This window comes from Lottia gigantea, assembly GCF_000327385.1.
Source record: "Lottia gigantea unplaced genomic scaffold LOTGIsca_60, whole genome shotgun sequence".
Taxonomy (NCBI): Eukaryota; Metazoa; Mollusca; class Gastropoda; family Lottiidae; genus Lottia; species Lottia gigantea.
The window spans coordinates 1,643,246-1,660,546 of NW_008710050.1; the positions used below are offsets into that span (position 1 = coordinate 1,643,246).

General features: G+C 33.7%; 1 protein-coding gene across 1 annotated transcript; it reads right to left on the minus strand.

Annotated features, from left to right (window-relative positions):
* Positions 1–620: 620 nt before the first annotated feature.
* On the minus strand, positions 621–11,332 carry LOTGIDRAFT_127955 (hypothetical protein; the record flags this gene model as incomplete). Its single annotated transcript, XM_009064160.1, has 9 exons — positions 621–764; positions 1,179–1,286; positions 3,203–3,292; positions 5,708–5,837; positions 7,087–7,105; positions 7,832–7,933; positions 8,305–8,400; positions 9,932–10,112; positions 10,640–11,332. 9 exons carry the CDS (start codon positions 11,330–11,332, stop codon positions 621–623), a joined length of 1,563 nt encoding a protein of 520 aa, XP_009062408.1.
* Between the last annotated feature and the right edge of the window lie 5,969 nt (positions 11,333–17,301).

A 17,301-nucleotide genomic window follows, 5' to 3' on the forward strand; every position in this document is an offset into this window, starting at 1 on the left:
ATTCAGTCTTCCTATAGGAAGTAACATCTCAAACTGGGGCCTTATTCGACAAAACTTAAATAAGCTAAAAATCCAGATTTTAAGAAATACAGTAATCTGATTGGATAAAACATCAAAATTTAAAATCAATTTTAGTGATTTGACCAATCAGATGACTTGATAATTAAAATCATTTTAATCTAAGTTTTCCAGAATAAGGCCACTTTTCTGTAATATACTATAATACCAATGACAGATGCGTGGTTTTTTTCGTTCTGATCTTATGACAAGGTTTTGAGAGTGTACGCCTGTTCTGTTTTAATATTTCTATATCTCTATTGATGTTTTGAGTAATATTTTAACAGATAAATTATTTTATTATTATATTTCAATAGTTTACAGAAAGATTCTCAAAGAATTCTACTAACTACATGAAATCAGAGAAAAGGGAGAAAGCACTATGTTTGAGTAGCGTATTTAGGAAGACCTGTGAAACGTTTCTTTTCTTAGTGAAAATTGAGCCCTCTAAATGCTCAAAATTCATCTAAAGCCATCTGAAATCTGTTGGGTTCGGAGGGGCATCTCTAATTTTAGCCCCACCCTCAGGCATTTTCTAGATACAACCCTTCCTGTATATAAAATCAAAGATCATTACCTTCAAATGGGATTCCAAGACTAGTGAGGACAAATTCCGCAGCGTAGAGTTTAGCTTCCTCTACAGTACGACAGAGTTTATTAGGTTGATAGGGGGTAGGGTTGGTACTAGCTAATGCTGGAATGGTCACCTGAAAATATAATTAAAATGGTTTTTACATATTACTGCTCTGCTTCTTATTGGGCTAATGGAAATGACAGACATTGTCAAGTGAAACACTAGGCTAGTGTCTAGCATTTCCAACTATAAAGGTTCCTGCCATTTAGTCAGTAGAACACCAAGTTGCCCATTCAGTAATCCTCGACAGTTTCTGTAAAGTTGAACCTGTCTCAGTAATAAATGGCAGATTTTGTTATGTCTTCTTGGTCAGACTCTTTAGGCTGTTTGCAGGTCGTCCACTTGAATTTGGCCAGTTTTATCTTTTTCTGCTACTGATTTTGCAAATGAAGAAGGGAAAATTCATGGCTATGATCTTTGAAAATGTACAGAGGCATTATTCACCGCTACAGCTAAATAATATCTTTGAGAAGAATTAAAAACTTACCTTAAATAAGAAGAGTTGTGATTCTGTATTATTATCTCGTTGTACAGCAGAATGGAGTTGATACATGGGACTACCCCAACCATTTTTACCACAAATATCTTCTAAAATCTACAAATACACATAATTATATACCTTATTATCTTTCCCAGTAAAATATTATCAATTAATCTCATAATATTCACAAAAATAAAATTATTTTAATTATTTCTCAAAATTAAATATATCATATCATTTATTTTGATTGAAACTAATTTCATAACTAAGTTAATACTGGTTGCAAAAGAGGGTTCATATTTTTGAACTTAAGAAATGTTATAAAATAATAAAGTTACTATCAAGTTGTATTTTATGTGTCAATTTTCACTCAAGACATTGTTAAATATACTTGACCTATAAAGGTTTTGTAAAGAGGTTTTTTTTTTTCTGTTATCATAGAAGTTTGTAAATGCAGTGATTTGGTTGGATTATATGTAAGCTAGTACAGCCAATCAGAAGTCAGTTCAGTTGGCCATAATATTTGCAGTATTTCTGTTAGGGGGTCTGATTGGCTGTATCCGATGGTGTAGAATCCAATAAAATCACATTATTCAAAGTTGCACGAAAGGTGGCTATTGCAGACAAAGTGCAAGTCGAGGTAGAATAAAAGTAAGACTATTGAATTGCCATACATGTCTGGTGAAAAATCCTGAATGTCTAGCTTGAATTTAGGTATTTAGGACATTTCTTTTATCAATTTTAGCCGATAAAAGTTGATTTTTCATATTCATTATGGACGTAAATGTATCCTCTTGTGAAAATATAAAGCAACAGCACTGTTTTAACCTCTTTACAATACCTTTACAGTGATTAAAACAATAGAATAGACAATAAAGCTGGGGTTTCAGTAAGTTTTTAAAATCACAGACTTTAAAGCAGAATACTTGGTTATATAAGATTTAGCAGGTATCTGGCATGGCATAAAACTAAATATTCTAGATTGACTTGAAGCCTAACCCTTGAGATTTTCTGTAAGATTTTGATTTTGTGAAGAGTCATTAGAATAAATAGAATAAAATTCTATGTAAAAGGATTCTATTGAGGTTTATTAAATTTACCCCTTTCCCATATTAAACAATCACACCTTCCATTGTAGATAAATATTATCACGCAAGATGCAAGAGAGAATATCCGGAGGGTGGTATGTGATAAAAGCATATCTTGCATTTAGTGAAGTCATCGAACATATAGTTTCAATGGAATTTCGGGATCCACAGACATCTGATTGGAAATTGGAATGGTGCAAATTGATGCTATCAGTGTCCCTGATACACATAAAATATTTAAAAAACCTGTTTAAATCCCTTTAAAAGTTTCAAAAATATACTATACTAGTAAAAAAAATATCTAAATTTGGTTAAAAAAATATTTTCCAATCACAACCCTCACTTCAATGAGAAGTTTAAGAATCCCTGATCAACTGATGAATGACAAAAGAATGTGCCAGAGAGAGAAAGCCAATAAGAATGATGAAAATTGGAAGTGAAGAAATTTTGAATGATTTAAAGGAATACTACCTCTTAGAAAGTACATAAAATTTTAAGTCTAAAATTTGGTCAACAAGAGTATATATTCATTAGTTGGACTTCAGAATAGAATCTCTATATACAACTTGAAAAATATAATGTAAAACTTCATTTCATTTCATTTCTCTATATAACGATATATCCATTAAACTAAAATAATTACTGAAAAAAACTTCTGTGTATGTTTCAAAATTACTCAGTTTAATGAATAATTACTATAGATTTATTAGATTATAGAGGGATTCTGTTGTATAGTTATGACACCAAGTAAGACCACTGATGAGCAAAGACTTAATTTGGCCAAGTTTAAAAACTTCCATTGTTTGGTCATTCTAAGGGGAAGTATACCTTTAAAAAATTACAAGCTTGGAGGAAAGAAGGCAACTGGTGACAAGCTAAATTTGAGGAGAGAAGAAGCTCTGGAGCACAGCGGAAGGAAGTTAAAGCCACACTATGAGATACCTGTACTGATGATTTTAAAGACTGTGGTTTTAAAGTAACTGGATTAGTAGGGGTTAACTCCATTCCAGGTAATATATCATACAGTCTTCCCTTTCAGATAAAACAAGTTTGTTAGTAAGCTTTCTTCCATACTTTATAACATGCATTTTGTATTCATATAAGATATATGCACTCAATTTAATAAAATTGGATTATAATTTTGTATATTTCTCGTTTTCTGATATTTTGTAAGCGAAATAAGGCCAGTCTCAAAGATAGTATTTATAGCCAATCTATCATGTAGAACCTGTTCCTTGATAAAATACGGAATTGTGGGAAACGAAACCTTAGTAGAGCAATCTGACAGGCTCTTTAGGTTCTACTATCCCACAATTCCTTATTTTATCAAGAACAGTTTTCGCACGACACGCTTTGATTGGTTAAAAATAACCTCATGGAGACGAGCCTTCATATTACAATGGAGATTTTAAAAAAATATCAGAAAACCAAAAAATCATGAATCATAATGGTATAATAAGATTAACATGCACTAGGTTGAGGACACGGTATTCACTGTGTAAGCATTTTAGTCAATAAATCATGCCATACTGTTTGTAAGACATATAAGTAAAGAAGCACAAGATATATAGATATACTATTTCTGATATATATTAACTCAACATATTCACATGTTCATACAGGTAGTGTTATTAAGATAAATAATTGATAACACTAACTGTATGAGCATGTGAAACGTTGAGTTGATAAATATCAGAAATAGTATATCTATATATCTCTTGTGATTCTTTATATCATGCCATGTGATATCAATGCTGTATTTGTTACCTCTGAGAAATATAGAAAAATACTACTTCCGAGATAGAAAATAGCATTCATTACTACAAATTCAAGTTGTACTCGGAAGTCGTGTTTTCTACTGGAGAACTCTGGGTAGCTGAAATTATCTCGAGTTCACCACATATGACAAGTTGTGAGTATCAATGTTGGTCATAATTATTAGGCAAATAAAGTAAATTTAGAGCGCATACATCTGTTCCAGTACTAATTTTTCAAATGTTTTCTGAATTGAATCAAGTGGTGGTTACAACCAGGGCTAGGTATTGATTACCAAATTGAGATCGATTATCAAAATACCCATCAATATTCGATTAATAATCGAAATAATTTCATTGAGAAACCCTGTGAATATTCAATAAAAACATGCCAAATTTATTTCATGGGTTACTTTTACATCATAGAAGAATATTCTTGCTTTGATCAGTTTCTATGGCTCGTTGTGAGTAAGTTATGTGCTGAAGGGAACCTATGTGGAAGAGATTATTACCATACCTGCGGTACTCTCCGGGTACAGGGGAGAAAATGTAACTTTGCAATATAATCGATTATGAAATTACAGATTCGCAGCCACAATAATTGATTATTCCGATTAATTTACCCAGACTTAATTACAACTTCAGTAGGAAATTTCCCACTTTCAAGTGGCTACAAATACAACATTAATATCTGGTTTTTATAAACAAATTCATCTGTCCTCATTATTTTCAGCTAAAAATGGGAATGGATATTGGATAATCTGGGAATATCAATGTCAAGAGGTTTGGTCAATGACCACTTAATCCTTGAGAATCGAAGTTGTTATCTTTGTAAAATATAGTTATTTTTTTCTTTTTCATGTCGAATTATTCAGGATAAATAAGCGTTAACCATAGCAACAAATTAATGTAATATATAATATATTGTATCTATGCTGCATCATGCAATAACGAGTATGGTATTGTAATTAATATTTGACCTAAGCTTCCTGATATCTTTGAGTTGTTTTGTCAATGTGGTTCTTGTTATGAACTTCATAATATAAAGCCAACGATTTGACAATAATGATGTTGAATGTATCTTCACAATGTCAATCTATAACTATCTTCATTTCCTTCATAATAGCTTGATATTGTGGGGTGACATACATATAATCTAAAATAACGTGCATATTTTCACACCTCAAACTTTGTGCTCAACAGAGCTCTGATCTCTAGTTGTTATAGAATTAAATACAACTATATCATTCGTATTACTAATTATACCAGTTGGACAGAATCGTAATCTTAATGGGACAGGTTCGCCATTTTCAGAGATTGATTTTAGTCTTGAGCACATGCTAACAGTCGTCAGAAAAATTAGAAATGTATGCAGATCACATAATTCCTGCAAAAATACTTCAAACTAGGAATTTTATTATCTATTTACTTCTATAAATGTGTTTTCTATATATGGCACTGTCTCGAGAAAATTCTACACACATGGATTTGAAGGCTCAAATTTCGATGGTGAGCTATGAACACTATTACTGCTTGCATTAGCTAAAATATTCCTCTTTCTGAGACTAAAGTATGATTGGTCAAATGAATGGTGAATCTGTCCCTTTAAAAACAACTTGTTTTGTGTACGGTTTTTCTTTCAGTTTATTTTGTTACAATTCCACTCGTAGAAAAATTAAATTTAAAAACTGACCTCCACAGGGTATCTTCTATAGCCTGGTCTAATATTAGAGGGCATGTACCCCCTAGTACCTCCTGCCCCACGGGATCCTGCTGCCCCTCGTCCTCTCCCTCTCATAGCTGGTGCTGGGATTAATGTCCCTCTCTCATAGCCCCTGAAAAAATTACAGCCAATTTACTTAAAAAATTGTGAAATTATCAAGTCAAATCAAGTATTCCCAGAAAAACAGAACAAAACATTATTCTACTGTTCAATATTACTGATTGATTTTCCTGAGTTTCCATTAACAGTTTAATTAATTTTAATACTAATTAAGAATCTAATTGAAATTAAACCAAAGTTTTGTTCCTTATTTTTTATTAGCTTTTATTTGTAATATAGCCACTTCAGTTAGAGTCTATGTTTCTCAGAATACCAGTACAGCTTTTGTTCAGGTCACAAAATCCCAGTCATCAAACAGACGAACGTTCAAGAAGGCCTTCCTTAGACTCTAACTGAAGGTGACTATATTAACAATAAAGGCTAATTAAAAGTTTGGTCTCAATTTAGGTAATTAGACTGTTCCATTAAAGAAATAACATCAAGTTTCATTGCTGTAAGAAAATAATAGTCAGACATCTTACCTTCCAGTTGGAACTGGCCCATATATAAAGGGTGGTGCAAAAGCTGCATCATATCCACCATAACCAACCTGAAAATAGAGGTCAATATTAGGAGTGTTCAGATCAATATTATGAGAGTTTAGATCAATTAAAGGAACAGGTTTGCCATTTTTGGAGGTTGTTTTGGGTCTTGAATGTACCGTAAATAGTCTTCAGAAATACTATAATTTACTATTTCTATATTAAATACATGTTTCTTCTAAATATAATTTTGGATACACATGGATTTGAAGACTCAAATTTCGATGGTGATCTATGGACACTATTACTGATAAGCATAGCTAAAATATCCCTGATTCTGAGACTAAGGTTTGATTCGTCAAAACAGTGGCATGTACCTGTCCCTTTAATTTTTTTAGCAGCTATCGATAACATCAACTTTTAGAAGAACAGAATGAAATGTTTTTTGTACCCATATATTATATCAATGTCGTGGTTATTAACATTGTTAAGGTATGAAAAACAAGCATTAAACAATGGCCATCCCTACCTAACTCTAGTAGTCACCCCATTGCATTTTTACAATCAAAATAACCTCATGATGCTCCAAGAAAAAAAAAACTAGCACTCATTGCTTTCCATCTTATCCATATTGATGTTAGCGGCACAAGACAACACGTCACGGCACAAAATAAATAGCCAGTATGTTATATTAACTACCAAGGCTAATTAATTTGACAGGCCAAAACTTGCACTCAATGCACTCACAAATACACATACTTTGGTAACAGCCCCCTCCCCCCCTCCACTAATAATTGAAATTAAAAACAACATGCAGCATGCTAATCAGAATATAATATAATATATACTTCTTGGGAAATTGATAAATTGGATAAGGCATTGTCTAATTCTGGTTCTTCATCCTACAAAATAAAAAGTGGTGGATATAAGCCAAGTGGTAAAGCTGGGTAGATATAAACCTAGTGGTAAAGCTGGGTGGATATAAACCTAGTGGTAAAGCTGGGTGGATATAAGCTTAGTGGTAAAGCTGAGTGGATATAAGCCTAGTGGTAAAGCTGGGTGGATATAAACCTAGTGGTAAAGCTGGGTGGATATAAACTTAGTGGTAAAGCTGAGTGGATATAAGTCAAGTGGTAAAGCTGGGTAGATATAAACCTAGTGGTAAAGCTGGGTGGATATAAGCTTAGTGGTAAAGCTGAGTGGATATAAGCCAAGTGGTAATGCATGGTAGATATAAGCCTAGTGGTAAAGCTGGGTGGATATAAGCTTAGTGGTAAAGCTGAGTGGATATAAGCCTAGTGGTAGAGCTGGGTGGATATAAGCCTAGTGGTAAAGCTGGGTGGATATAAACCTAGTTGTAAAGCTGGGTGGATATTAGACTAGTGGTAAAGCTGGGTGGATATAAGCCTAGTTGTAAAGCTGGATGGATATAAGCCTAGTGGTAAAGCTGGGTGGATATAAGCCTAGTGGTAAAGCTGGGTGGATATAAGCCTTGTGGTAAAGCTGGGTGGACATAAGCCTAGTGGTAAAGCTGGGTGGATATAAGCCTTGTGGTAAAGCTGTGTGGACATAAGCCTAGTGGTAAAGCTGGGTGGACATAAGCCTTGTGGTAAAGCTGGGTGGACAGAAGCCTAGTGGTAAAGCTGGGTGGATATAAGCCTAGTGGTGAAGCTTGGTGGATTTAAGCCTTGTGGTAAAGCTGGGTGGACATAAGCCTAGTGGTAAAGCTGGGTGGATATAAGCCTAGTGGTAAAGCTGGGTGGATGTAAGCCTTGTGGTTAAGCTGGGTGGATATAAGCCTTGTGGTAAAGCCGGGTGGATCTTAGCCTAGTGGTAAAGCTGAGAGGATATAAGCCTAGTGGTAAAGCCGGGTGGATCTTAGCCTAGTGGTAAAGTATGAAAGCATATTGAATCAAAGGAAACCCAAGGAAAAATAAAGAAAAGGCTTTCGGAAAGAAATGCAGAGAATATCTGAATGAAATTAACTCACCTGCTGGAGCCCCTTCATTATCCTTCTAGGATCTGTCTTGTCTGGGGGTTTGGCCCATACTACTTCTATATGAGATCCTTCTATGGTGGTACCTGTAAATAAATGATTGAATGAATACTACTTCTATATGAGATTTATCTATGGGGGTACCTGTTAATCCATGAATGAAAACTATTTTGATATGACATCCTTCTGTGGAGTGGAGTGAGAGAGTACCATAATAGTACACTGTAAAATATTCAAGTTAAAGCAGCAAAATTGAGGAGAAAAATATTTGAATGAATGAAAAGTCATCAATTAATCGGCTAGTCAGTTAAAATGGAGCCCTGGGGCCTGGGGATTCACTTAGAGTTTAGACTTTTGTAGCTGTTTGTGACTTAACGCTCTGATATTTTAAGTTAAAACTTTTACGAAAGGAAAGGGGCACCATTACTATATGTCGTCATGCAGTTTGATGTATTTCACACTCAAAACTACAAACATCGAATGAAAAAAGCAGAATGCCCCTTTCAGTGCTTCAATTTTATATTTAAAATTATCTAAAAGGACCAAACTGCTTAGAAACGTTCAGAATCCATAAAAGTTTATCATTTGAACAACACAAAATTCACACCAAGGCATCAGAAAATTTTCTCGATGGGGATGAAAACAATTCAACTTGGCAACCAAACTGCTAGGAGAGTATTGAGATGAGGGATTTCTGTGACCTATTTTACCTGCTTAGTAATATATCATGCTCATTTAGCATGTTTGTATGAGTTTATCAACAAGATTAAAAGTGACCTGTGTATATTTCATACTATGTCAACAGTAGATTTTTATATCTCAAGCCCTTATCACTATAAGTCAGGTACAAAGGTCAGTTTCCTACTCCCTACCCTTCATTATCTCAATTTTAACTTCTAGTTTGCTAGTTCAAAATATTACTTAGATAATCACCAAATTATTGAAATTTGGCATTCAACTTCAAAGGGACATATGCGCCAATTTGGAGGGTTGATTTGGGTCTTGAAAAGAAGTCTTCAGAAGTACCAGTTATGGTACAAAAATCACATAATTCCTTTAAAAATATCCCAAACTAAGAATTTTACCCACTATTTCTGTACTGGTATATCTTTTAACTTTCAAACAGAGATAATTCTGGACACACATGAATTTGAAGGCTCAAACTTCGACGATGAGCTGTGAACACTATTACTGATTAGCTAAGTTGGTCTCAGCAATGAAATGAATGGAGTTTTACGTCCTACTTTTCTGCACCATGTGGGCTAATGAAGAGGGGCAACGCCATGCAGGGTGCAATGATGGAAATTTTGCCAGGACAGCCACATTAGCCTTCTCTTTTCGATATCAAACTATCGAGGGATATTTAACGTGCACAGTCTGTAGCACACGGAGCCTCGGTTTATCGTGCGATCAGGATGACTAGACACTTTTTCCATGTCAGTCCCTCTTACCTGCATCACTGACAGGGAGAAACCAGGAGAAAAAAAATCACTGAACCACTGCGGCTCCCCAGACAGTTCTCAGAATTGATGTAATATAAACGACAAACATTCCAAGAATGCACATGCTTCACAAGCGACCTGATTGATGGCTATCAATTACTACATTTTCACCTACCATTTAAATTGGACATAGCCTCAGCTGCATGCTCTCTGGTTCTAAAATGGACGAAACAATAGTCTTTAATTTTCTTCACTCTTTCAATGGATCCAGTAGAATCAGACGCTCTTTCAAATATATCTCTAACAGTTTCTTCAGAAGTGTCTAGCATTAAATTTCGTACATACAATACACGCACCTGCAAAATAAAGCACACAGGTCAAAGTTTTTAACAAAAATAAAATATTTTCACATGATATAGACCTATTGAATCATAAATTCGAGTTAGGCATTCAATTTCAGAGATGAACTAATCTGCTAATCAAATCAGTCAATTGACCTACATAATCAGCTGTTTTAGAATTTCATTCATTACATTCGGTCGGTATTCCTTTGAAGATCACCAAATTGTAGGATTATGTTGCAGATTTCCTGCGCAGAAGTGGGCCATATTGCTCTTCTGTCCTTCATATTTCATGAAGCGTTGACGGGTTGAATATGGGTCAAAATATTGACAAGTTAAATCTCATGGGTATATGTTTTAACGACCTTTCAAGGCACTTTTTATTAAGTTTAATAAACCTCAGAAACGATTTTTTTTCCTAATTCAATTCCTCTTTTAGAAAATAACATTGAGAAGGAATATGATTTAAAATAATACGTCAAGGCCAAGCAGAACATGGGTCAAAAACTTATTAGATGATAAAGATAATTAGGTGGACATACATTAGACATGACATCCTCGTCGACATCTTGTTCAGGCTCTGCCCAATCTACAGCTATTTGATGTCCCCATAGTTGGATCCGACCTGGAATTAATTTCCGACGGGCCATGGCAGCGTCCCTGTGAGAACTGTATTCAACGAAAGCAAATCCACGATTCTTGGTTTTATCCATGACACTGGGATAGACGATCACTTTGACTACTCCCTCTGTAACCTTTTGCATTTCTTCCTTAATTTCATCTCGTTGCTTATTCTTCGGAATTCCACCGACAAAAAGCCTACAATTATCAACACTGGCACAAACTCCGAGCAGACGTCCTTTTCTAATCTCGAAATTATTGAGCTCCTTGATAGCGCGTTGGGCGTCGTTCCTATTCGTGTACATACAGAAAGCATATCCCCGGTTAGATCCACTAAAATCCATCATCAATCGAAACTCATAAACTTTTCCGATCCTTTCGAAAACTGGCACCAACTCATCTTCAAAACAATCACGGGGAATTTTACCGATGAAAATCTCCGATCCTCGCTGAGGTTGACCACCTTCCCAGTCTGGAGGCGGACCACCGTACTTTCTCTGGCCATTTTCTTGAATCATGCTGTATCCAGTTCTTTCCATTAATCCCAGAAGAGCTGTTTCATTGGGGGCTCCAGCGACACCCTGGACCATCGATTTTTCTGAACTGGAATCCATCGCCACCCTGTCAGGAATCCCACGAGTCATCCTCCAAAACTGTTTCTGCCAAATGACGTCGCAAATTGTACGAATATGCAAATGAGATAACGTGACGTTAGGCCACGCCTTGTTGTTGTCTTTCTATGATTGACAGGTAATAATCAACCAATCAAATAAAACAATAACATTGGTACCGTTAACTTTCCCGAACTTTTTTCACACCTTTACACGCTTCGTTAATCACCAAAATAAAACACACTGGAACTTGTGACAGCTAATTTAAGGAACATTTTAATAAAGAATTAAAACATTTACGACCTGAACTATTAAATTAGGGCTGTAAACTTGGCGTTTTATCTTGCTGAAAGATATGTCTCAGATACGATAAATTGAAAGTAGACCTAGTCGAATCATGCTCTATCACGACTTGTTGAGGTACATCTTGAAACTTTAGACTGTTTATTTTATAAATTATGGCGGTGATGTTTGGGGGTGAATACCAAATTATTAAAACAGCCTTTCTCTCAATATTTACGAAGGACATTTGATCTACTTTTCGACCGTCTGGATTCACTGTACGTCTGTAGCCCAAATTTATTGTTTGATCTATTATTAATATATATAACTCCAATTGAAAATCTGTGTTAAAAATAGTGAACATAATTCGGTTTGATTTATGAATAAAAATATTATAGCAGAACATGAAAATAAAATGAAATTAATGGAGTTTTACGTCCTACTTTTCTGCACCACGTGAAAGGCTGAACATGAAACATGTAGTAACAACATGTTTCAAGTTCTGTTTTATCTTAATCGCTCTATAGTTATAGCTTATCCTAAAAACAAAAATCTACTTGTCCGTGGCCAACTTGATTTCATCGATGATGAGGAAATTCCACATAATTAATAGAATGTTCTTATTTTAATATCTTTTAAATAACAGAACAGAATTTTGTAGTAAAGGCTACTACTCCTTAGTTTTATTACACACTACGTTTCAACAATCTACATTGTCATCATCAGTTTATATAGTATACTACTCCTTAGTTTTATTACACACTACATTTCAACAATCTACATTGTCATCATCAGTTTATATAGTATACTACTCCTTAGTTTTATTACACACTACGTTTCAACAATTTACATTGTCATCATCAGTTTATATAGTATACTACTCCTTAGTTTTATTACACACTACGTTTCAACAATTTACATTGTCATCATCAGTTTATATAGTATAGTACTCCTTAGTTTTATTACACACTACGTTTCAACAATCTACATTGTCATCATCAGTTTATATAGTATAGTACTCCTTAGTTTTATTACACACTACGTTTCAACAATTTACATTGTCATCATCAGTTTATATGGTATACTACATCTCCTACATTGTCATCATCAGTTTATATAGTATACTACTCCTTAGTTTTATTACACACTACGTTTCAACAATCTACATTGTCATAATCAGTTTATATGGTATACTACATCTCCTACATTGTCATCATCAGTTTATATAGTATACTACTCCTGACTTTTATTGTACACAACGTTTCTACAATTTACATTGTCATCTTCAGTTTATATAGTATAGTACTCCTTAGTTTTATTACACACTACGTTTCAACAATCTACATTGTCATCATCAGTTTACAATTTACATTGTCATCATCAGTTTATATAGTATAGTACTCCTTAGTTTTATTACACACTACGTTTCAACAATCTACATTGTCATCATCAGTTTATATAGTATACTACTCCTTAGTTTTATTACACACTACGTTTCAACAATTTACATTGTCATCATCAGTTTATATAGTATACTACTCCTTAGTTTTATTACACACTACGTTTCAACAATTTACATTGTCATCATCAGTTTATATAGTATAGTACTCCTTAGTTTTATTACACACTACGTTTCAACAATCTACATTGTCATCATCAGTTTATATAGTATAGTACTCCTTAGTTTTATTACACACTACGTTTCAACAATCTACATTGTCATCATCAGTTTATATGGTATACTACTCCTTAGTTTTATTACACACTACGTTTGAACAATTTACATTGTCATAATCAGTTTATATGGTATACTACATCTCCTACATTGTCATCATCAGTTTATATAGTATACTACTCCTTAGTTTTATTACACACTACGTTTCAACAATCTACATTGTCATCATCAGTTATATAGTATACTACTCCTTAGTTTTATTACACACTACGTTTCAACAATGTACATTGTCATTATCAGTTTATATAGTATACTACTCCTTAGTTTTATTACACACTACGTTTCAACAATCTACATTGTCATCATCAGTTTATATAGTATACTACTCCTTAGTTTTATTACACACTACGTTTCAACAATTTACATTGTCATCATCAGTTTATATAGTATAGTACTCCTTAGTTTTATTACACACTACGTTTCAACAATCTACATTGTCATCATCAGTTTATATAGTATAGTACTCCTTAGTTTTATTACACACTACGTTTCAACAATTTACATTGTCATCATCAGTTTATATAGTATACTACATCTCCTACATTGTCATCATCAGTTTATATAGTATACTACTCCTTAGTTTTATTACACACTACGTTTCAACAATTTACATTGTCATCATCAGTTTATATGGTATACTACATCTCCTACATTGTCATCATCAGTTTATATGGTATACTACTCCTTAGTTTTATTACACACTACGTTTCAACAATCTACATTGTCATCATCAGTTTATATGGTATACTACTCCTTAGTTTTATTACACACTACATTTCAACAATCTACATTGTCATCATCAGTTTATATGGTATACTACTCCTTAGTTTTATTACACACTACGTTTGAACAATTTACATTGTCATAATCAGTTTATATGGTATACTACATCTCCTACATTGTCATCATCAGTTTATATGGTATACTACTCCTTAGTTTTATTACACACTACGTTTGAACAATTTACATTGTCATAATCAGTTTATATGGTATACTACATCTCCTACATTGTCATCATCAGTTTATATAGTATACTACTCCTTAGTTTTATTACACACTACGTTTCAACAATCTACATTGTCATCATCAGTTATATAGTATACTACTCCTTAGTTTTATTACACACTACGTTTCAACAATGTACATTGTCATTATCAGTTTATATAGTATACTACTCCTTAGTTTTATTACACACTACGTTTCAACAATCTACATTGTCATCATCAGTTATATAGTATACTACTCCTTAGTTTTATTACACACTACGTTTCAACAATGTACATTGTCATTATCAGTTTATATAGTATAGTACTCCTTAGTTTTATTACACACTACGTTTCAACAATCTACATTGTCATCATCAGTTTATATAGTATACTACAGATTAGTTTTATTACACACTACGTTTCAACAATTTACATTGTCATCATCAGTTTATATGGTATACTACTCCTGAGTTTTAATACACACTACGTTTCAACAATTTACATTGTCATCATCAGTTTATATGGTATACTACTCCTGAGTTTTAATACACACTACGTTTCAACAATTTACATTGTCATCATCAGTTTATATGGTATACTACTCCTCCTACATTGTCATCATCAGTTTATATGGTATACTACATCTCCTACATTGTCATCATCAGTTTATATAGTATACTACATCTCCTACATTGTCATCATCAGTTTATATAGTATACCACTCCTTAGTTTTAATACACACTACGTTTCAACAATTTACATTGTCATCTTCAGTTTATATGGTATACTACATCTCCTACATTGTCATCATCAGTTTATATGGTATACTACATCTCCTACATTGTCATCATCAGTTTATATAGTATACTACATCTCCTACATTGTCATCATCAGTTTATATGGTATACTACATCTCCTACATTGTCATCATCAGTTTATATGGTATACTACATCTCCTACATTGTCATCATCAGTTTATATGGTATACTACTCCTCCTACATTGTCATCATCAGTTTATATGGTATACTACATCTCCTACATTGTCATCATCAGTTTATATGGTATACTACATCTCCTACATTGTCATCATCAGTTTATATGGTATACTACATCTCCTACATTGTCATCATCAGTTTATATGGTATACTACATCTCCTACATTGTCATCTTCACCTGAAGAGTAGTATACCATAAAATTGTGTTCTGTTATTAAATGTGATCTCTACCCCTAAATGTCGCTAAAGGATTATTTTAATATCGTTTTTCTTTCATATTTTAGAAACAAATTGTTTTTTTGATTTTGTAGTTTATTTTATTTATCCACAGCAAGCTTCTTTCAAAATACACGATACTGTAAAAAAAACGACGTCCTGTTTTATCACCAGTGTTATCAGGTCCTTGTGAAATATAACTTTAATCCTGTGCCAGTGCCTTCTGTAGAATAGTGAAGAAGGGCAGTGAATTGAAATGGTTTTGGTTGCATCTAAGACTATCCATGTGCTGCTCCAGCGGCACCATCTCCACATGGACAGGGAGGTGTCTGACGAGGGATGTCCCCCGTAGAAGCTGTAATTTTTTTAAATTTTAAGGCCGAATTCGCGCGATTTGGTGTGTACTTTTTCGTTAAGTACTTGTTATTTTCAATTAATATTGTTTTGTTTGGCATTTAGACTAAATCATCCACAACTTCATAGACAGAGTCGCTTAGACTTAATACTACTTGTATCAATATTGTATCACATCCTGAGCATGAAGATAGCTTGCCAGGCAAGGTAATATACGCCCACTGGCAGCTTTGATTTTAAATAAAATTTGGCAGTACAGTAACAAACACAGTATGAAATATTCAACCTTCAGTCTTACACTTCTTTTGAACTTTTTGGGCCAAAACTGTATAATATTATTTTCGATAGGGTTTATCCTTGGTTGATACATAACACTCACACCGAGATTCATCCAAATCTGTCAAGAATTGTGCCTTCTATGTTAGGGTCGACAAATTGAACGCGTTTTCAAGAACAAGGGTAAAAACTCAAAATAAATATTTTTCGATTTTTCTGATTGTCAATAGGGTTCATTCTTGGGTGATAATAAACAATCATACCAAGTTTCATTGTGTCTTCTTGAGTGTTTACGAGCATTTCAAGAACAAGGGCAATAATTCATACTAAATATTTTTTTAGATTTTTTCGAATTTTCGAAACGGTTCATCCTTGGGTTATAGCAAACAGTCACACCAAGTTTCGTCAAAATCCGTCGATAATTCAAACTTCTAGAGTGTTTAAAAGCTAAAAATTGAATGGGTTTTCAAGAATAAGGGCGATAACTTATACTAAATATTTTCGATTCTTCTAATTTTCTATAGGGTTTATCCTTGGTTGATAAAAAACATTCACACAAAGTTTCGTCCAAAACCGTCAAGAATTGTGCCTTCTAGAGTGTTTATGTGCTAAATATTGAACGCATTTTCAAGAACAAGGGAAATAACTCATACTAATTATTTTTCGATTTTTCTGATTTTCGTTAGGGTCCATCCTTGGGCGATTACAAACATTTACACTGACTACCGTAGCGCAAATATATTACCAAAATTCATAAAAATCCGGATGGCTAACACCATACCCAAAGGTAGGCTGACTATTTCAGACTGTTCTATAGTGCATCTTACCAAGTTTTCGAATACATTGACCACTTTTTACTGCCATGAGTTTGCAAACATCAGTCGTACCTGAAAGACACAACTGATTTTATTGAAAAATTAAGGAAATTAGATAGATACGAATATTGATAACAAGTCCGGTTTAGACGCTGTTCGAAAAGTCTTTCTCAGAAACCCAAACCTGATCATCCAGACATTTTAGATTTATTAGAAATATGCCTTACTATACTTCACTGTCAATGGAAAAATCTATCTTCAAACGTCTGGTGCGGCAATGGGAAAATGCTTCGTCGCGTCAAGTTATGCGAT